General features: G+C 36.6%; 1 protein-coding gene across 2 annotated transcripts; it reads right to left on the reverse strand.

Moving 5' to 3' along the window:
• Positions 1 to 680: 680 nt before the first annotated feature.
• LOC149501319 (luciferin 4-monooxygenase) lies at positions 681 to 23,195 on the reverse strand. 2 transcript variants are annotated; one of them, XM_089733888.1, is made up of 12 exons: positions 23,013 to 23,195; positions 22,352 to 22,540; positions 20,994 to 21,201; positions 17,716 to 17,914; positions 14,911 to 15,033; positions 13,166 to 13,340; positions 12,459 to 12,599; positions 11,460 to 11,585; positions 10,606 to 10,689; positions 9,849 to 9,995; positions 3,612 to 3,777; positions 681 to 2,233 (listed from the first exon to the last, which is right to left on the reverse strand). In XM_089733888.1, exons 2-12 carry the CDS (start codon positions 22,505 to 22,507, stop codon positions 2,106 to 2,108), a joined length of 1,653 nt encoding a protein of 550 aa, XP_089590014.1. In that variant the 5' UTR covers positions 22,508 to 22,540; positions 23,013 to 23,195; the 3' UTR covers positions 681 to 2,105. The 2 variants fall into 2 exon arrangements, with proteins under 2 accessions (XP_089590014.1, XP_089590015.1); XM_089733889.1 differs by having other exon boundaries at positions 22,352 to 22,554.
• Positions 23,196 to 23,560: the final 365 nt, after the last annotated feature.

A 23,560-nucleotide genomic window follows, 5' to 3' on the forward strand; every position in this document is an offset into this window, starting at 1 on the left:
GTAAATATCTTAAGTCTTGTAATAATAATAATATGTCCAGCAGCGGATGTTTGTAGACTAATCCATGAAGATGATGATAATGATCATGGTAAAGTTAAAACCCTAACTGACACTATACTTATTACATTTTAAATTCTAGTACTTATTTTAGATTTGACCGTGAATCAGTCTTATTCATTGAAGGTAATAACTTATTATATAATAATAATAGTAATAATAAATAATAATAACGTATACTTGAAGAGCGGGTTCCCTGGACGGCGCATCGGACAAACGCTTCAACCCTGGAAGAACTAGGCGTCTCCTTAAGACTCTCCACCATTTGCCTACGTAGGATTTTAGAGTTTTTCGGTCACGTTGCGAGGAAAAAGGGTGACAATCTCGAAAGACTTCTCATCACCGGCAATGTGGAAGGAAAGAGGCCTAGGGGGCGTAGTCCCATGCGCTGGTCCGATCAGATTAAGACGATTTTGAAATCCAGTATCAATGTCGCGATCCACTGCGCGGAGGACAGATGTGAATGGAGGAACATAGTCCTAACAAAAGTGCTCAGTAAAGGTCACGACCCTCAGAACTGAGGAAAACGACGCACGGAGGAGGAGGATTTGAAGAGCAGTAGATATAGATTTTCTTAAATTTCACATTGATTATTTAATTGACGGAAATAATAAACATTTCGGTATTTGAAAATTACTTTATTAGATGCTAATTTTGCATACGGATTATTCAGTGCTGCGGTGCCGTAACATTTTAATAATTAAATCTACAACTAAATAGTAAATACTTTTTTGTAAATACGAAATTCTGTTTGAATCTAGAGATCAAAATAATATTGAGAAAAACGATAAATATTTATGATTCAACGTTTTCTATATAAAGTTTAAAGCATTCGAGGTGAATTCAAAATATTATTCTAAGGTATAATCTATTATAATAATAAAACAACAAAAAATCATAACTATATTAAGAAACAAAAATTAACATAATCGTAGAGGTCAATCAATGATGGCGGTAACCTTCATACTTTTCAATATATAAAAAAAAAAAAAAACTAACGAGCGTAATATATTACGAAACGCAATTTAAATAATAATAGTACATCCATCAAACTCATTGTAAATATCGAAAGTATTTTATTAATTAATACCACGGTTACTTTAGGACATAATAACCATCATCAGGGCCATCAATAAAAAAGTAAATTTAAAACGTCTTGTGTACTAACTATCTCGTTGTGACAATGCAGTTTTATTCAGACTAGAGGTCCCGCAATAGTCGAAATTCGACTATAATTAATTGGAATTGTATAATAAGTTTGTACACTATTATGATTATATTTTATAATCACAAATTTCGCCAAGACTACATTATAAAAAAGATTAACAAAGACAAACAATATTTAATCTATTCTCAATTTGACAACAGACGTCAAGAAAAAAAGTTAGACAATAAATAGTATCCATGCGTGTGTGCGTCAAATACATGGTATGTAGTGTGTGTAAACTGTAATGTTTTCTTTATTGATTTAATGTATCGTTTAAGCATTATTTTACAAAAAATTTAGCATTGTGCACTTCTTCTCTATATTCTCTATAAGTGTGGAAAATTTCATACTCCTCCGTCCGCGCAACTTTCGTAAAAAGGGACACAAAGTTTTTGCGTCACGTATTAATTTTATTCAGATTCTATTGACCGTTACAATTTTTTTTTTCTAAGAAAAAACATACTTAGCACTTATTCACGAACGACTTCCACGATGATGGAATAATAGTAACAAAAATTAAAGCAACAAACTTTATAAATTTCCGTAATTACTAGTAATTATTAATTACTAATAATTATTAATTACTAGTATAATTAGTATTGTAAGCGCGCGCGGGTAGGTTTTACGAACCTAGCTCTGTTATTGCCAAGACAGGTGATATATTGTGATGTCTGTGAAATTCCTACCATTAGGTGCACTGTGAGCTTCTTCAACTACCTAAGCAAGCCTTGCTTCAATGACAGTTAGTGGCCTTATTGGAAATTGCATTCATAAAAGATAATCTTCATAAAAGTTCTACAACGTGTTTATGAAGAGCCTTTTCTAAATCTATCCCCAATCTTCATTCTTTATCCATTTCAAGAGCCATTTCTTTTATTTTCCTTCTGTGTACTTTAGTTGAGGCCGTCATTGGTATCTCGTGGACGAATATCACCCCGCCCCGGAGTTGTTTTGCATCCGACAATGTTTCTGGAAATTATATTTTCATATTATAAAAGTAAAAAGACCCTAATTTTAAACATGTTTTCATTTCAAACCTCGAACAGAGCAGGCAAGAGACGGCTAATATAAAAAAGATCTATTTAAAAAAGTGACATATTTAGGTATTCCCGATTTGTGCTTCAAAGTTTACCCACCATATTACGAGTAATATGTTTACATTTTAATTTTTTTTTATGTGTTGTTATTTGTACGAATCCTTTTTTTATTTTTTATTTCTTAAGTGGCTGGATGAGCTTACGACTCACCTGATTTTAAGTGGTTACCGGAGTCCATAAACATCTGCAACGCAAATGCTGCTATCTACCTTGAGATATGAGTTCTAAGGTCTCAGTATAGTTACAACGGCTGCCCCGCCCTTCATACCGAAACGTATTACTGCTTCACGGCAGAAATAGACAGTGTGGTGGTACCTACCCGTGCGGACTCACAAGAGGTTTTACCATCAGTAAGACTTAAGACTAGGAACCACTTTTTTGTTATATGTATGTAAATCTGCTGCTATGTTGTTTTTCTCGCAAATTTCTGGATGTTTGAAAACGATTTGTCAATTTAGATAGTTTTAACGATTGAATTAAGAAATAAAGTACCTTAAGCACTGTAGTTATGTAATGTCACTATCCAACAAACAGGGCATACATTTAAATGGTCCAAAAGTAGGCAGGGTTTCCTCTTTAACCCGAACTCCGTCATATCACTACATAGTATAAAACAAAGTCGCTTTCTCTGTCCCTATATCTGTCTGTCCCAATGTATGCTTAAATCTTTAAAACTACGTAACGGATTTTGATGCGGTTTTTTTAAATAGATAGAGTGATTGAAGAGATGATTGAGGTGAGAGAGAGTGATTGAACATCCATTAAATAGTGGAGAAATCAATAATAAATTACAGTTTCCGAAGCGAAGCGAGGACGGGTCGCTAGTCACATATAAGCCATATTAGAACTTTATCAGTAAGAAGAAAACCTTGACATAATTGGATTACTTAAGTATAAGTAGGATAATTTTTCGACGATAATTTTATTGGTGGTAGGACCTCTTATGAGTCCGCGCGGGTACCACCACCCTGCCTATTTCTGCCTTGAAGCAGTAATGCGTTTCGGTTTGAAAGGTGGGACAGCCATTGTAACTATACTGAGACCTTATAACTTATGTATATCTCAAGGTGGTTGGCGCATTTACATTGTAGATGTCTATGGGCTTCAGTAGCCGCTTAACACCACGTGAGCTGTGAGCTCGTCCACCCATCTAAGCAATAAAAAAGTCCTTATCATGAAAGAGCTCAATACCTATTGCAAGTAATTGATACTTAAATACAACAACCTAGAAGATTATAATGAAATTGTACCTCTAACTAGATCCTTGATGTCTTCAGCGTTGACTTCATGACCGTCTTTACGGACGACGAGCGCTACCGCAAGATCCCCGCATTCGGGATCCGGTATCCCGGTTACTGCCACGTCCAGCACCCCGGAATGACGACGGATCACCGCCTCCACCTCGACAGGTGATATCTAAAGAGAATAACAATTGACTGTGTTCTTTAATTTCATTCAATAATAGATTTGTTGTACTAATTATGTGAACGAGACAATGATCAATTAACATCACGTGATTTAGCATCTACAAGCACTGCCTGCGAAGGTCATAAAAAAATGAATACTAATTCTTTGTCCGAGATTCTACAAAAATATTAAGTACCTACATCGTTACAATTATTCAACACCCTTGTGATAAAGCAGTATCACGCATGCCCATCCATATAAAGGGTCGCTGTGACAATATTGGGCAGGTACTCGAAAAATTTACAGTCAGCTTAAAAATTATTACAATTGGTAGCCTTATACTAACTCATTCATCAATTCATAACACGAACAAAGGCAACCCCACCCCCTTAATCGAAAAGTGTGATGATTGCTACCTACCCACACTTTACAACTACTTCATTTAAACTACTTTCATACTTCCTGCTTCCATTTAAACTGTTGTAAAAGGTTTGTTTCCCAATACTAACACCTATAAGAATACTCTCACATTTAAATAAAAGTATGATAAGTTAAAAAGAGCACTCCTAAATCTTATCGCTGTAAAAAATGTCGCCGGCTGTGAAAAATCGGGCCTTGGCGAACATTCCATTGATTATAGATTATTTGGAGTTTTTATAATGCTGAGATACTGCAACCTGAACATTTTTGTCATGAAGTCGAAGTTTTCAGTGAATATGAAGATTATTAACGTGTCCCATAGCATTGCTTCGCAGTAGACGTCGCCACTATAACGCTGCTAGTGTGAGCCCAACCTCCTACGAGGTTCCCGCGCCCAGAGGACGTATTAAGACCCGACCACTAAGCAACTCCCCTGTATTCTCGTACCCTCCCTGTATTCTCTAACGTCCGATCCCAGCCCGAGATAGTAGGGAGACTACTGCAGACAACACTTGAACCAAACACGCAGCTCACCTTAAGGATGCTCGGCCGGCGGACTCACCGTGCGATGAGAATGCGCCTTACCAAATTTAGCTTGTTTTTCAAACTTAATTAAGGCATGATGAATCAGTATTAAGCATAGAGTTAGTACCTAGTCAGGTCATAAGTATTGTCACACAGTAAAAACTTTTCTTTTAGAATGCTGGCCACAAAAAAGTTTATTGAATTCTAATTTCGAATTGTTAATGAAAATCAAAATGTATACTTTTAGAATTTTACTCATTTTTAAATATGGAGTGGACGCTTAAAGAAAACCGTGTTGCAGTTATTGCGTTGCATCGTTGCGGTTACGCGCCAATTCAAAAATTTAACATACTGAAAAATTTGAATATAACCAAAAGATTCGTTTATCGTACCATCAAACGATACAATGAAGACTCTAGTGTAGATGACAGGTCAAGAAGTGGTCGCTCTCGGTCTGTTAGGACTCCAGCAGTGATAAAAGCTGTGAAGGCGCGAATTCAAAGAAATCCCAAACGTAAGCAGAAACTGTTAGCCCTTCAGATGGGGTTAAGCAGAACCACGGTGAAAAGAGTGTTAAATGATGACTTAGGGCTTCGGGCATATCGAAGAAAAACAGGACATCGTTTGAATGCTCGTCTAATGGACCTGAGACTAAAGAGATGCCGTGCTTTGTTGAAGCGGTACGCGGGAAAAAAATATCGGGAAATTCTTTTTTCGGATGAAAAAATTCTTACCGTAGAAGAGAGCTACAACAAACAAAATGATAAGGTGTACGCACACAGTAGTGAAGAAGCGAGCAACCGTATTCCGCGTGTCCAACGAGGTCATTTTCCAGCCTCGCTCATGGTATGGTTGGGAGTTTCTTATTGGGGCATAACAGAGGTACATTTTTGTGAGAAAGGTGTAAAAACGAATGCAGTTGTGTATCAAAATACAGTCCTGACGAACCTTGTGGAACCTGTTTCTCATACCATGTTCAATAACAGGCACTGGGTATTCCAACAAAATTCGGCGCCAGCTCATAGAGCGAAGAGCACACAAGACTGGCTGGCGGCGCGTGAAATCGACTTCATCCGGCACGAAGACTGGCCCTCCTCCAGTCCAGATTTGAATCCGTTAGATTACAAGATATGGCAAGACATCCTGGATTAACCCTTAATCAAACACGGAACTTTTTGTGAGATAAATTAAAAGTAAGGTTGGTTTTTAAGTAAAATAGGTCCGTAGATTCCAAAAATCTTAGTGGAATTTCGAAAAAGTGGAGGGAAGGGGGTGTTTTTCGGTGGGAAATTATTTCCCCTTATTCGTATTCGCAAACACAAAAATCGCCAAATGGGAAAATAGTTCCCGTTATCCGTTACCACTTAAGATTGTTTTGGAGTATTTTTTAGACTAGTTAGTACCTCGGATTTGCCACAGATTTTTGTAAATATTTTTTTTTTAGACAATAAAAAACAATAATTATTCAGAAATATTTCATTACTTACTAAGCTTTACAAAGATACAATTAATAATAAGTACTCTTATACGTATAACATATATACTATGTTTGGATGAGATCTTTGTCCAGCAGTGGGACAATAATAGGAAAGAAAAAAACACAAAATAGGTTAGATAAATTACTGAGAAGGAGCAGCGTGAAAAGATTTAAAGCATATTTTGGCACACAGGGCTACTTGACACGTTGAACACTGTATATTGGTCCTCTTTTCTATTTTTTTCGTGCTACAAAACCTGCATCTCTTATAAGTTTGTATTACGTCCGGCATGTGAATACCCACATTCATCAGACGGATTTCATCCGGCACTCCGAAAACTCCACCTTTTTTGTTTTTATAAACGACACTTTGGATGTTTTCTTTTCTGGTGGTGTAGCTATTGATCAGTGAACGTGCTAAACGCAACCTGAATTCGCGATGTCCATGCAGCGTTGGTATATGTGTATGATTGTAGGTGATATACGCATTTATTATTGAGGCGTCAAAAAAGAAAAACAAAAGTCTCATCCAGTACTTCCTTGACTTTCTGTCTGAGCATCTGGTTGGTCTAGGTGTACAGAAGGAGAATGGATACTATTTTCGTAACAAGGATCGTCTTCTTCATCGCATTCGGACAAATCTGAAAGATCCGCTAAATTTTCTATGCATATTTCGAGTTCTTTCTTTGAGAGTGGTCTTTTATTTATTTTTTCCATTTTGAAATAGCTGAAAATCATAAAAAATCATATATAATAACAAAATAAAAAAACCAAAACATACAAAGTGATTCCCATTGGACAGATAAACATTTTATATACCGTAAAATGGGGTAAATAGGGACAAAATCGAACTTCAGATTGAATTTTAACATAGTTCCAATTAAATAGTCACTGCTCAACCAAAGAAATAAGTTGAGTCTTGAACGTACCTAGGTGATAAACACCGTTACATTATTTTAATTAATCAATTTAAAGAAATAATCGGAAAAATAATGGCCATCCCAATTTACCTCGCATTCGGGGTAAATTGACACGGGTAAGGGTTAAATTGGGATATTTGTAAGGGTTGTCAGTTCGCGGTACTGCGATATATAGGTAGGTAGGTAGGTGCCATACAATTATTTATATGGACCGAAATGATGAATACAATCCATAATTTAAGCACAATACACAACATAGTGTAAATTAAGCTGGTTTCTATTCCGAAGCGATGTGACGTGAATGATAATCAACAATACAATGATCAACAAAAGTATGTGCATGTTATACTTAAGAAAATTATTATTTAATTTCTTAAAAATCACAACTCTGAAACAAAATCATAAAATAGAATAAAAAATAGAAAACAAAAGGACTGGAATGCAATAATACAATTTTATTTAATCAACATTTTCAAAATAATCTTTGAGCAAGAGTAAGATATCAGGTGAATAAGATAAAAAAGCAGATTTATCTGATTACTGCCTATAATAACAAAAATAAAAGAAATTCTTTCTCAGCTAAATAACTAAACTCAATTAATTCACTCACTCATAATTGGAACCTAGATATCTCGGATTTTTAATTAATGTTACACTTAAAATCTGAGGCCTGTTTTTATTTGTATGTGCGTTGTGAATGTTAAAAAAATCATGATTCGACGCGTGAATAGATTCTGAAATAACAAAAGTTTTGATTCGTTTGAGTTCTTTTTAATTTTTAATTTTATTTTATTGCTATAAAGGACATACGACCGGGCAGATATTACAAGGTAAATGTCGCGAAAAAATGTAATTATATATATACTTTTCTTTTACCTATAGTACTTACATAAACTAACTGATAAACACATTAACCTTTTTTACATCACGCAATTGAGTGATAGTATAGGCTAAAAAATCTATTATAAGATATCAGTGACAACCCTAACAATCCATCCCTATTTTGTCTTTTGGCGTTCCAATTTTGTGTTTTCTCATCCCTAATTTTTCCAGTCTCGTTCCAAATTACCCTACATACGTCCCAATTTTCCCCAAAAAGAAAGGAAAAATTATAAATTTTTTATTTTGTCGAAATATTGTATTTAAAATAAGAATATTGCAACTTACCGTTTGTTGTGGTATTTCCAGGTGTATTAAAAACTTATATAAACTGTGATCTTATTGAAAAAACAACGATAATATTACTTTTTTTAAAAGTTCTGTAAGCTGTTTTAAAACGCACTTTTCAACCACTATTTTCAATTTAATTTGACGAATTTTTGGGACCAACTTAACTCATATTTAGTACATCCATAGTTAACTTGGTTTTTCTTCTATACATTGATAAATATTAACATAAACAAAATTAGGTAGATTCCGTGCTACAGGTACTTTGAGAATCTTCCGCAGGTTTGTCCCAATTTACCCCAGGATCCCAATTTACCCCATGTCATGGTATATAGTTTGAATTTTTTCATGTCAGTAACAGACAAGGGGAAATAAATTCCCACATTTTAAATAGTATATTTTTCCGTCAAATTATAACGTTATCAATGTTATTTTACAGCCAAAACCTTGAAAAATGAGTCTAGTTTAAGTTGACAATAAGTTCATGTACTTACCAGATTTTTTTCTTAACAATTTCCAAAAAAATAACGTTGCACTCCGACCACTTTCAAAAAAACGGGCAATTTTTGACTTTGACATTAGCTCACGGCGACTTAAACTAACCGTCACTAAAGTGCTGCCAAACAAAAAAAAAAGAATTACATCCGAGATTTATTTTGTTAAGACTGGTATTGGTCAATGTTGCTGTTTATGAAAAAAGAAAGATTTTTGGAGGTGGGAAAATACTTCCCGTTATTTGATTAAGGGTTAAGGCAGCCGCCGATATTGACATGGACCTCGTTCGTGCTGCGATAGACGACTGGCCGCGCAGATTGAAGGCCTGTATTCAAAATCACGGAGGTCATTTTGAATAAACTTTAGTGTCATAAGAATCTATGTTTTGTTAAGTTCATTTTGGTATATGAATGGTTACATAATGAATAAACTTGTTTTAATTATTTTACATTAAACATGTGACAGAATTTATGACCTGACTAGGTATGTTGCGCCTTACCAAATTTAGCTTGTTTTTCAAACTTAATTAAGGCATGATGAATTAGTATTAAGCATAGAGTTAGTATTTTGCGCTTTACCAAATTTGGCTTGATCTTCAAACTTAATTAAGGCATGATGAATTAGTATTAAGCATAGAGTTAGTATTTTGCGCCTTACCAAATTTAGCTTGTTTTTCAAACTTAATTAAGGCATGATGAATTAGTATTAAGCATAGAGTTAGTATTTTGCGCCTTACCAAATTTAGCTTGTTTTTCAAACTTAATTAAGGCATGATGAATTAGTATTACCTAAGCATAGAGTTAGTATTTTGCGCCTTACCAAATTTAGCTTGATCTTCAAACTTAATTAAGGCATGATGAATTAGTATTAAGCATAGAGTTAGTATTTTGCGCCTTACCAAATTTAGCTTGATCTTCAAACTTAATTAAGGCATGATGAATTAGTATTAAGCCTAGAGTTAGTATTTTGCGCCTTACCAAATTTAGCTTGTTTTTCGAACTAAATTAAGGCATGATAAGCATAGAGCTAGTGTCGTAGGTTATTGTACATTAACTCCATGGTATTAAGCTACTTGCATGGTTGCTCTTATATTTGAGTAGGAGTTTGATGCGTTCGACGAAAAAGAAATTCCAGTTATCGTCCATGTAGAATGTGTCGCCGGTTTTGAACCAGCGATCCTCGGCGAACGTGTCAGCAGTTGCTTCAGGGTTTTTGTAGTATTCCTAAAATTAAAATATATTTTTGGCAAACAGTTTGTTTATTCTCATCTTTCCTAAAATATACTTAAGCGTAGCTGCAAGTGGTAATAAAAAATATGCCTATTATAACTCCATACCTGTTGTTTTTTCCTACCTATTTTAGTGACCTCGAGGGGTTATACTAGATTCACCTAGCGAGTAGGTGAGCTCACGGGGCTCTAACCTGAGGACGTTGTTAGCCCGTTACTAGCACTAGCAAGAGGAGCGCTTCGCAGAATCTACCATCGGATCGCAAACGCGACCTAGTAAGACGATCCCGCGAAAAACTCAGTGGGCTGTGTCTGTGGGTTAATTTACTAGTCTAACGGTGACCGATGTTTGAGGTAACTAAAAGCACAGTTATTGGATCGGGAGGATCTGAAATGACGTATTTAGGGCGACGTCGACTTTTTACCATTCGGTCCGCAGGATTGGGTATGCAGTTACCGGCGGATTCGACAAGAGGGTTTCCGTGTCGTGCCGCTTTGTAATGGCTAGTAGTAAGAGCGACAGGATCCACAGTGTGATATTTGTAGACAGAAAAAAATTGTTATGCTATTAAGGTACAAACTATTTTCATGAAAATATATCATACCTTGAAAATGCCAGGACTTTTCATCCAGAGTTCTCCAGGAATGTTCGGTTCGGTAATATCTTCTTGTGTTTCCACATTTATTAGCTGTGTATTCGAAATAAAGAGTATATAAATCATTTGATACGTCAATCTATTTTAAATATAGTTTTAGTACCTATAAGCTTGTTTATGTTTGCTTTCAATGTGTTTCTGCATTGTTAACCCTTTGACTTTGAAACCTAGATAAATAAGTGTAATCCAGTCAGCAATGGAGGGCGTACAAATTTCAAGAGTCAATAACCCGACTCGCCGTTATCATCATTACGCGTATTCGCAGTCATTCCTTCCATTGAATATTAGAATTATCAAATAATAACCGTTTCCATTTGGGATTGGGTCATTGCCCTTTTGGGTTTTGGAAGCGTTTTCATAACGCATTGTACTAAGATGGCAGTAACCAGCGAAAATAATTACTTTCAAACAGAACAACTAAACAACATGTTTACGTTTAATTTTTTGCACTAGATGAGTGAATGAGTTCATGGTACATCGACAGGGTCAATAGACATTACAAACTAATGCCACCGTCCGTCTTGAAAGATCAAGTTTCCGTTTTATTATACAATAAAGGCCATACTACCGCGCAAACCGGTACAAAACTACTTCGCGGCAGAAGCAGATAAGTGAGTAGTGCCTACCCTCAGAATAAAGTATCACTAATAAATTCCGGCTGGCAATCACCACTATCTGGTAGATTACTCTAGAAGTACCGCTGCCTATTCTCTAGTGAATCGTTAGTCGCCTTATACGACACCTACGGGAAGGGATAGATTAGTGCTACTTTAGACCAGACATCACCAGTTTAAATTACTCACTCGATATTGGAAACATCCTAAAGGCTTCCCACACGATCCTGGGGCAGGATTGTCACCGTAAAATGCAATTCCGGTCAACTCACTCATGCCGTATATATTCAACACTTCGGTTTTAGGGCTGACGCTCTGAAATTAGTAAACAAGCATATTATTTTATGTGGAAGCTACTTTTTGCTAAAGGGTAAAATATGAAATGCACCAAATGCTTAAAATATTGAAAGACAAAATGTTTTTTTTTACTATTACGGTTTTATCAGCTTTGTATGTATGTAAGTATATAACGGAGTCTTCGAACGTCATATTCAGATTTTTTTATTAATTTATTGCCCTTGTAGGCAGATGAGCATACTGCCCACCTGATCGTGAGTGATTATGTCCGTCGTCGATGGACGTCAGCAATGACAGGGGCAAAGCCAAGACGCTGCTTCAAAGCCTATATTGAAGTGATTTGGGTGTTTCTTGTTATGCTTCTTATTCTGTGCCGCCGCGCACCGGCCGGCCGTCGCCTTGTACATCAATATTACGTGCTTGATCATTATTTTGCTGCGATGTTATTTTAAAGCTGCGATATATTCTCATACTCATTAAAATACTCATAGCGAGATACTCATTAAAATTAAGTAAGGGCAAATTTCTTTAAAATTAAATACTTGTAATGAATAACGTATTGCATTTATTTGGACACGGATTAATATCATCTTTATAAAAACTCCTTGACAAATATTTTATAATGCTTTATTTTAGAACAAATTTGGTTAGCATAAAAAAGGTGATAGTTAGCCAACCTTAAAATATAGAGATATGCTGTCGAGGACTTTTTTTAGGCATTTTAAACAGGAACAATTCTGTCATACATTATTTTAGCGAAACTTTAACCGTTTCCACGTAGCGGAAGCTCTCAAAATAAAATAGAAGTAGAATACAGACGGCAGTATTAGTGAACATCGACCGTCGAATGTACCACAATGTACATCCTAATCACATAATATAAGCACTTACGTTGATTTCTGTTACTAACTCGGGCGGGACAGCACTACCACCCATCATGATGATGTCGAAGCACGATAAGTCACATTGATCACGGCATTCCGGCTTCATCAGGGTTGTCATCATAGTCGGGCTGAATATCGCAAACGAAGGCTGGAATATTAAAAAAACGACATACAGAATCTTGAACAAGAGAACATAGCTTTTAATTAATTTTAATCTTATTAATTGTAGCTCTCACAAGTAAAAACTAAAAAGAATTTAAATATTAAACTTATCTTTATAGACAAGCGAGCTTACGGCCTCCCTGTGTTTCATTGAGGTTTATGGACATCAAGATCTGCTAAGTCGCTCCCTTCTCGTGACGTCTTTTCTCAGACCTCGTTTGAGGAAGAATATGTCATGCCACTTAGAAAAGACGGTAAGTCTTACTCCCTATTCCTGATGACTTTCCTTAAACCTCGTTTGAATAAGAACATGTCATAGCGCTCAGAAAACTTCATGAAGGGGAGTTCATTCCAGAGGCGGGGATGGCATGTGACAAAAAAGATTTCTGAAAACGCACGGTAATCTACATCCAAGTCGAAATGATCTATAAAATGCAACAAATAATTCTAAAGGGATTTTGGTTGAGAACCAAAAATATTTTACATTGCGGTTTTAGTTGCATCTAAAGTAGATACACCAACGACTTAACCAAGCCAGAAATGTATACGTACCTTATACGTGTTGATAAGGTGATATGCATGCTCTGGAGTCACAGTCAGCGACGATTGGAGTCGAGGGTACTTTAATATAGGCGAAGCAACGAAATTTATAATAGCTGTCAACCATTGTATTGGAGAACCAATCATTGCCATTCGAGTAGGTGTCGGAAAATTAAAGGATCTACACCTGCAATCAAACATCACCGAAGGCAGACTTTTACTGGTGGTAGGACCTCTTGTAGTGGACTATCAGGTGGCGGGTGTGGGGGCGCCCGGTACTCGACTGTCGGTCCGGTGGTGGGGCGGTGCAAGGTGGCTCCTGTGCGCCGCCCACGGTGTATCTCTCGAAATGACGTCCTTCGGGATTTTCTCGGAGATGAAATCCCGTCTTATCATCAGGACGGGTACCGGCGAAGGCGGACTTTCGGTGCGCACTGCGGTACCGTAGGTCTGGTGTAGCCGGTTTGGTGGAGCTCGATGGGGTTTAGTCGGTAGTCGTTCTGCGGGGCAAGTGCTTCGCGCGCCTTTTTCAAGGCGTAGTCTCTTGCGAGGAATTCGGGAAGGGGCCCTCCTCGTCCCCCTGTTCCTCTCAGGAGGCGCCGGAGTCCGACATAACCCGGTTCGTTACCCCCCCGGACCGGGTATTCGTAAATGGATTCCCCAGCGTTAAAAAAAAAAAAACGGACCTCTTGTAGTCCGCGCGGCTAGGTACCACCATCCTGCCTATTTCCGCCGTGAAGCAGTAGTGTGTTTCGGTTTGAAGGGTGGGACAGCCGTTGTAACTATACTGAGATCATAGAACTTATATCTCAAGGTGGGTGGCGCATTTACCCTGTAGATGTCTATGGGTTCCAGTAACCACTTAACACCAGGGTGGGCTGTGAGCTCGAACTCGTTCATCCATCAAAGCAATAAAAGAAAAACACGACCGTTGACTGCAGTATTGAAACTCAAAACCATTTAAAAAAAATGATACAACAGTCTAGGGGAATGCGAGGTATGTTCTTCATCTATGTATGTTTTTTTTTAATGCATAGATCGGTGGACGAGTTCACAGCCCACCTGGTGTTAAGTGGTTGCTGGAGCCCATAGACATCTACAACGTAAATGCGCCACCTACCTTAAGATTTATGTTCTAAGGTCTCAGTATAGTTACAACAGCTGCCCCGCTCTTCAAGCCGAAACACATTATTACTCACGGCAGAAATGGGCAGGGTGGCGGTACCTACCCGTGCGGACTCACAAGAGCTCCTAGCACCAGTAATTACGTAAATTATAATTTTACGGGTTTAACTGTTTTTACAGGATGTTATTCCTTCACCGCAGAAGTCAATCGTGAACATTTGTTAAGTATATAATAGAAAAATTTGTACCCTCCTGAGGGATTCGAATACCGTTGCATCGCTAGATACGATTGCACCGAACGTCTTATCTTTTAGGCCACGACGACTTCAAAACGGTCATGACTTCATGTCATTATTAATAATTACATAATATATGTATATGGGAACCAGTAGGTACAATGTTGTTTTGCTAGATCGTTTCAGTGTTAGTGAAGCGGGCGTATAGAAATTAAATTACTTATATAAATCTTGTCGCTTTAAACAAATAAGAACCCAAAAGGCTGCAAATCGGTGAAGCAGCTACCTACCCTAATGCAATTTCCCGCACGCCCACCGGTCAGAACAGACGGCCAGACTTATAGAATTATTGTACCATTAATATATGTCTTATTGATACCTCTCATCGTTACTTACCACAAATAAGGTGACGTAATTGCTATGTTCTTGTGGGTCACAGCGGCAGCTTTAGGCAAACCGGTGGTGCCACTCGTAGCTATGAAGAAAGCAACTGTGTCTTCAGGATCGAAATCTTCAGCTCTAGAATTAGGAACAATTTTAACTTTTACTAGCTGACCCGGCGAACCTTGTTCCTTCCGCCTTACAGGCAATAAATGAGCAAACTTTAGATTTTATCAAGGTAATTTTTTTATTTGGATAATTAATGTAAATTAAAAAAGTAAATATTTTAATGATTCTTTATTGGCCATGTATTTTAGTTGTTTTTATTATTATATTTTCTTGTTCTTCTTTAGTCCTTTCACTCGCAATGTTTCGAATTCTAGTTGCATTACGGCTTCGTCGGCAAAAATTTGATCGTGTTGATCGCGGCATGGCTTTCTTAATGATTACCTATCTCGGCACAATAAGCTAATAGAAATTCGAAACAAACACATCAACCAGTCAACTTCAAAGTTCTACTACCTACTACTACTACTAATGATAAAACCATAGACTACATTACAAATCAGCTTAGCCGTTCTCGAGCTATAAATAATGTAACTAGCACGACTTTCTTTTATATACATATGTATATAGATTACAATTTTAAGGGTAAAAAGCGACTTTTGCTGTGGTAGATAAGTATGGCGATATTTTAACCGGGTTAAAAAACGGATGATGTTTTCAAATCGACTCATGTTTATGTGTGTTACCTACCTGTGACCCATTTTCTACATGACGTGATTTTCATGATCCATTTTTTTAAATTAAGAACTGGCTTCTCTAGTGGTCGCCGTTTAGTTGTTGAGTTATCTTTAATAATGCTCCTTTAATTGACTTCGATTACATTTAAGAATTTCAAATTTCATTTTCTCGAATTATTTTGTTTTCTTTTTTGTTACAATTTTGTATTATCAGACGTGAGATTAAAGTGTTGATTATATTGTAATGGTTTCCAAATTTGTTTTTTTTATTATTAAGCAGGATGGTGGTACCTACCCGTGCGGGCTCACAAGATATTCTACCACCAGTAATTACGCAAATTATAATTTTGCGTGTTAGATTTTTATTACACGATACTATTCCTTCACTGTGGAAGTTAATCGTGAACATTTTTTAAGTAGGTACGTATTTCATTAGAAAAAAATGTACCGGCATGGGATTCGACCACCGGTGCATCGCTCAACACGAACGCACCGGACGTCTTATCCTTTAGGCCACGACGACTTATTTTTATATTGTGTTTCTAATCATTAGACAAATAACATATTAATATATTGGTAAAGGTAAAGAACCGCGATAAACAGCTTAGGTGACAGAGGGTCCCCCTGTCTGACTCCTCTTTCAATATTAATTGCATCACCTCTAGATTCTAGCTTCACATAACTCAGGCTGTTCTTGTATATATATTTTATAATATTTATATATTTCGAATTTATGTTTAATTTCTTTAGTGATTTCCATATAGAGTAGTGGCTTATGCTGTCAAATGCTTTGCTGTAGTCGCTATTTATCGCGATTCTAGAAGATGTATTTCGAAACACAGACTGGGAAACTAGAGGTATAAAAATAAACAACAGGTATCTAAGCCATCTCAGATTTGCGGACGACATAGTTATGCTGTCTGAAACAGCAAATAAATTACAAGATAGGCTCCGCTCTCTTGTTCAAGTAGGATTAGAGATGAATGTTACAAAAACCAAAATCATGACAAACAGTATAGAACGACCCATCAATGTAAAAGAAAAAACTATAAAATATGTCCACAGTTACATCTACCTAGGCAAACAAATATCATTTTTAAAAACGCACAATGAAGACGAAATTGAAAGAAGAACAAACATAACCTGGAAGAAATTTTGGTCACTCAGAGAAATTTTAAAAGGAGACTACTCAATAAACCTTAAGAAAACTGTATTAGACACCTGTATACTGCCTTGTCCACTGTATGCCTGCCAAACTTGGGTATACACGACAAGAGCAAAACAAAGAATCACAAGAACACAAAGAGCTATGGAGAGAGTATCCTAAACATAAGAAAAAATCAGGAGCAAAGTAATTAGACAGAAAACAAAGGTAACAGATGCCCTCACACAAGCTCTAAAATTGAAATGGCAGTGGGCAGGTCACGTATTGAGATACACAGGCACCGGGTGAACAGTCAACACTACAATCTGGAAAGGGCCAATTGGCAAAAGAAGAGTAGGGAGACCGAAAAGACGATGGGCTGACGACATAACCGAAATAATAGGAAAGGACTGGCAAACTATCGGCAAGGACAGAGATCTGTGGAAAGGACTGGAGGAGGCCTTCACCCGAGGAGGGGTCCATATCCAATAACGAAAACTAACTCTTACTAACATTTAGACAATAAGCATTAATAACTAACTAAACATTAACAAATAAATACCACATTTGAAATGAAGGTTAAGGATAAGGAAATATAGGTAGGCTTTTTATTTTTTATTTTATAAAGGTAAAGAAATCAATCCAACTTAGAATTCTAGCAATAACACTTTACAGTCTTGCCGCAAAATGGCCACACGCTCAACTCAACTCATGTCGGTCGTCATCTTACTATTAAAGCGGAAATAGTAGTTTATAAATATTATGTATGTTATATATACACATATGTTTAAGTAATATCACTATCACACTACACCTACCAAGGTTCATCTCTGCACCCCCCTAAGGTAGACTGTCAGAGAATGGCTATGGCATTAAGTCCGCCTTTATACTGTCTAGTATATAAAGCTATAAATAAATAAATAAAAATCATACTTGAATTCGTCAACGGTGGTACCATCGTCATAATTCTCCAGGAATTCCGGGAAACTACAAAGGTAGTCTCCTTTGTCGAACGTCACGATTTCAGTATTTAACTCCAATTCGTTTATCACAATTTGCACGTCCGAGGCCTTCTCGCTCTGACAGAAGACCAGCTTCGGCGAATCAACAAAGAATGTTGCTTTCAATTCATCTGTAAATAGCGTTGGTTAATAAAAAAACGTTTTTTTTTTTACGAAGTTTATTTTCAGGGACATATAAATTAGATCATTCGGTAATTTTATCTTAATGAACAAGCACAATAAAGTTAAGAATTGCGTGCACCTGCATGATTTCTACTCGTAAATGTCTGGGAGGCGAAATGCCCAGTCAGTTTGTGTGTCACGATTTTTTTTTTATGAATGAGTGTTTACTGGTGCCCGGAAGCCTTTCCAGTTTCACAAGGACAGGTGTACGAGCCGGGCTCGGCCAGAAGGGGCGGGATTTGCTAACAGCTACCCGAGCGCCCCCAAGAGAGACCTAACAACTCAAGAGTATAGTCGGATTTTTAATTAGACGAAGCCAGCTGACAGTAGCTAATGTCACTTTGTGAAATAATGTTGCTATATTTAAAGTAATAGTGATGCGTTCAGTTCTCGTTCAATCACATGAATGAACAATGAGTGTGAAGAGTTAATCATTAATTTCAAACTATAAAAGAATATTATTTATATTTTACAATAAAATTGTATTAAAGTGCTCCAATATATGTTACTAGTAGTATGTAACTACAAGCAGTTTTTATTTATTTTCATTACCTACCCATAATTGTTATATTTTATACGTCTATAATCTATAATTTCAACTATTGTGTTATTTTTGTATAATTTCAACTGTATTGCAAATAGGACAGTCTTACAAGCTTCCTCGCAATGTTTTTCTTAATGTTTAAAACACTCGGTATTCAGTACAGGTAGATACTATAGGAACATAATATTTCGTCGAAAACTCGTTGGTATGTACAAAGCACGCCTAAAATTCGAACCCCGTACCCGATATCGGCAATTCGGCACACCAAATATTCACTAGACAATCGAGGCAATTTCATTAATTCAGGAGTTTTTTCAATCATTCACTTTGTCACAACACTATTTTTATTTCATCAAAAACTGACAACACAGTAAACGTCAGTTAACTTCGTCTAATAAAAAATCCGACTATAGCTGCTTCGCGAATGAATCTACTACCGGATCGGAATCGCGACCCGCTGAGAAGATCTGGCGAGAAACTCAACGGGCTGATGCTTAGGTTAGATTGCACGTCGAACTCTTTGCCGAGTTCGACGAGTACGGTTACCGGGGTCTTTACTCTTAATGTTAAAGCGGAAGGCGTCTAATGCAAGGGTTATTGGATCTGATGGATCCGTAAGGACGTGTAAACGAAAGTATTGAAGAAAGGAAATGTTCATGTTGTCCAAAATAAGGAAGCTAAATCAGATATAGTCGACTTACGCTGTAGAGCACTACTCTCAATGGGCCGTAGATACAATATCACATATGCTCTATCATCCATTTTATTCCTTTGACTGGAGCTTACGGCCCATCTTGTACCTCCCGAGCCCATGGATTGAAACTTCAGACATGAACACGAAGTCCCAGTTGTTTTTAACTATGTGCAATTAATTAATGGAACAATTTCTCCCTGCTCTCATTACCGTACGATCCCAAAAGTCATTTTACTTTTTATCCCATAGACACGGCCCATTTAATTTCTCGCCGGATCTTCTCAGTAGGTCGCAATTCCGATCCGGTGGTAAATTCTAGTAGCTAATGCTAGGGCTAGTGTTAGCAAATTCTTTCAGGTTGAGCCCGCGAACTCACCTACCTACGTGGTAGCTACAATAGCCTCTTAGACTACTAGCGAAAACTAGGGAAAAAAATATTCTAAGAAATACATACCTCGTGTTCACGAACGACTTCCATGTTGATGGAATATTATACATTTATATTATGAGAATTTTAATATTTAAATATATTGAAATATTCAATACATACATACATATTACATGTACCTACAAATGAAAGTTAAACTTGTCCCTTGAGACGGCTTGTGGTATTCACATACAAGTCTTTAAGTTCGGAGCCAATTAACATTAGGTAGGTCGTGAGCCACGCACATGTAACAAAACGACAATACTATAATTATCAAGTATATTCATTTCGATGCCCCTTATATAAATATCGGAAACGACGAAAAAGATTAGATCCATTAACGTAAAAACATTAAAACCTTAATAATTACGTTAATATGACACAAATTATTTTTAGAGGTTACAAATGAGAAAAAACATACATTACATCAAATACCTCATAATGATCGAGCCAATTTCAGACACGAGATTGCAGTAATTTAAAAAAACCTTAGTATCTTGTCCATTAAATTCAATTATTTAGGATATTTAATTCCAAAAAAACATTTAATTCTATATTCGATACCTAAATAACTTGGGACAACATCTTTTTTACTTTTGGATATCTATGTAATTCGATGAATACGTAAAACCTGCAAAAATTAGGGCTGACCCATTCATTTGCATTGTCAATGAAATATTAAGAATTTATATTGCCAATTGATTGATAATATCGTAAATTTCTTTTATACATCCAAGCAGTAGTGTTAATCAATAGTTCGATTCCAGACATATTTTTGACTGTACATCATCTGCCTTTTCTATTTATTGCATAGATGGGTGGACGAGCTCACGGCCAACTTGGTGTGAAATGGTCGCCGGAGCTCATAGACATCTACCTTGAGATATAGTTCTAAGATCTCAGTTTTTACAGTATAACGGCTGCCCCACCCTTCAATCCGAAACGCATTACTGCTTCACGGCAGAAATGGGCAGAGTGGTGGTACCTACCCGTGCGGACTCGCAAGACGTCCTACCGTCAGTAATTACGCAAATTATCATTTTGCAGGTTTGGTTTTTATTATAAGATGTTATCCCTTCACCGTGGAAGTCAATTGTGAACATTTGTTAAGTAATTATTTAATTATAAAAATTGGTACCCGGGATTCGTATACCGGTGCATCGCTAGATATAAATGCAGCGGATGTCATAACCTTTAGGCCACCACTTCATAACTCAACAATGAACTCTTATCTTACTGTTTGCCGTTATGAAATATCTTCAAACGAAACCCAGGCAGCGACTTGAGAATGTCAATGACACAAAAGTATTGTATATTTTTTTAATTCTTTGAAGCAATTATTTATGCATAAAATAAACTTACGAATCGACAAAGTTCTGTCAACCGCAGCGATAACCGCTCCGTTGTACAAAGCCGCATAAAACGGTATCGCCAAATCTATATGGTTCGGAGCTAATAGCACTAGAACATCGCCCTTCTGTAGTCCTTTCTTCCTCAGAGCGATGGCGCAGCGAATGGAACGTTCTAGAACGGATCTACTAGACTCTGCCTCATCCGTAGCTCCATCGATCTATGAAAACAAACATATTTAGGTCTGTCTACTTTTTAAATATTAATTGGACTTGAACCGGTTGTTCCATACTAACACGTGAACTACTGTCTGGGACCATAGTGATCTATGCCATATTCATACAATGAGCTGATTATACTAGTACGATCACTCGGTACGTAGGAGGAGAGCCTGGTGGATGGATGGCCTAATACTTTGACTCTCACGGATCTTTTGTACCAAATAATTTTCAAGCTAAAGCTTAAACTAAGCAATAGTAGCTTTGCCAAGATAACATTGTCTCTATTTTGACTTCATAATGCATTTGTTAAAAGCCCTGTCATAAATAATCGGCAAACGAACTTTATCAACGCTGAGAAATTGAATAAAATGTGAACGTATTAAGTCAGTGATTCTCAACCACTGTGCCGCGGCACTTTTGTGTGCCGCCAAATTTCAAAAGTGTGCCGCCAAATTTTGCAAATTTATAATAATGTTAATATTATTAAATTATATCATGTAAAAAGAAAAATATTTTTAACATGAACATATATTTAAATCCACAAAAAAATACATTATTTTATTATTTGCTTTGCAACGCGGTTTTTCTTAGTGCCAAATTATGATGAAGCGGCGTGCATAGCAATAGGAATATGTCTCAAGTCGGCGCACACTTGCCACTTCTGCGTACAAAACGTGTTGTTTTAATGATAGTTGGGATTCACAAGGTGTTGCATAGAAGTTACTGCACCTTTTCTTTCGTTATAATTGGCAAATGTATGTGATTCGGTAGTAAGTAAATAATTTTTATTTTTTTCCTTGTGTGCCGCCAAATTTTGAAATCGTTAAATATGTGCCGCAACAAAAAAAAAGTTGAGAATCACTGTATTAAGCTATAATAATATCTAGCTATCTTTTGTTATTGTAAAACAATAAATAGCTTATAAGAGTTTGTTTTGTTCAATATTGTCGTAATATGGTCTGATATGGCGCATACCATACCCGCGCATACCCTACTCCGCATACCGTAACCGTAATACCGCTCGAAAAGGCAGTTTTAATTCACTTTTACGGGTCGCGAAAACTGAACATTTTCGCGTTTAATGAAACTGTTTATAAGCTCGTAAACTTATAAAGTTTACTAATAATATAATTATCGAAACTTTTTTACCTGCAACGTAAAATCTGGACCATCTCTCAGACTTTGCAGTATCAGCTTACCCAGATGGAATCTGTCATTAGGGTTGCCCGAATCGGCGACTATTCTAGAACTCAACTCATTCATGTACCAGTGAACAGAATCGTTCGAGCGTCTTTCTTGAGACATTTTAGATGATTATATTTGCGGTCTTCAAATTATCTGTAACAGGTGAACTGAAATAGTAATGTAATCGAATACAGTAGTGCAGTGTGCAATGTAGAATTGAAACAGTTATAAATGTTGGCGATGAAAGGTACGCCCGTGTTTTTGTTTTCATTTTGTCCTTAAATCTCACGACTCATGTTACGGTAAGCGGTTACCGTCAGTGACATACACGAGTGATACCAGCCGTACTGTCAGCCAATACTCTCTACGGATGAGTCTTTGGTATTGTGTGCTCCTGCGGCTTTCACTAACCACATATATTTCTACCGCAGTTAAAATTGCTTTAAAATTTTACCAACTGCTATCTTATTATCTAGACATTAAGTATCCAAATTATAATAAATTTTCAATGGACAGCAGCTTGTCCGTATCCCAGTATTGCTAATGTCGACGAACATGTCTACTTATCATCAAGCTATAAAGTCGTATGTCTGATTGAAGGCAACGAAAATAAAACTTTACTTACTTGTGACAAAAGAAGCTAAGTTACTTGGAACTATTCAAACAAGATTATACGTTATCTTTAGGGTAAATAGACTTTACGTTCGATAGATTTTTAATTACTGCTCGATTAATGTTGGTGATGATTTACAGCAATATGTCCGATCATTCTAAAGTTCTTTGTGACACAGGCACAGTGATACTACACACACGTGTTTTATTTGATTGCTGTTTTGTAAGGGAATGAATACACTGCATATTACTTTTATGTATGTAACTTTTTTTAAATTTCGAGTAACTTTCGATCGAGATTATTCTATGAGTTATTGGAATTTTAATTTTATTGTCTATGAATTAGGCATAAATTTACTTTGAATATAGCCGAGAACATGCACTCTGATTACGTATTTGCGAATAGTCCTATACGCGTTCTCCCCTATTTTAAGTTCAGAAATATGTATGTTCTGAATTTGTTCCCAAAATTATAGATAGGTAAATGAAATAGGGCTAAAAAAACAATGGAACAGTTAATCGGAAATTTAAATTGATTTATTATGGTCAGTATTTGTCGCA

This window comes from Bombyx mandarina, chromosome 16, assembly GCF_030267445.1.
Source record: "Bombyx mandarina strain Sakado chromosome 16, ASM3026744v2".
NCBI classification, from domain to species: Eukaryota; Metazoa; Arthropoda; class Insecta; order Lepidoptera; family Bombycidae; genus Bombyx; species Bombyx mandarina.

What these genes read in the sequence shown, in the direction of transcription:
- LOC149501319 (XM_089733888.1), bottom strand. Translation starts at nt 22,507, where the DNA reads ATGTCTCAAGAAAGACGCTCGAACGATTCTGTTCACTGGTACATGAAT. An exon ending in ACCTTATCAACACGTATAAG is followed by an intron (nt 12,600 to 13,165) that starts GTACGTATACAT and finishes TTAATATTCCAG; the next exon opens with CCTTCGTTTGCGATATTCAG. An exon ending in TAGGATGTTTCCAATATCGA is followed by an intron (nt 10,690 to 11,459) that starts GTGAGTAATTTA and finishes TCGAATACACAG; the next exon opens with CTAATAAATGTGGAAACACA.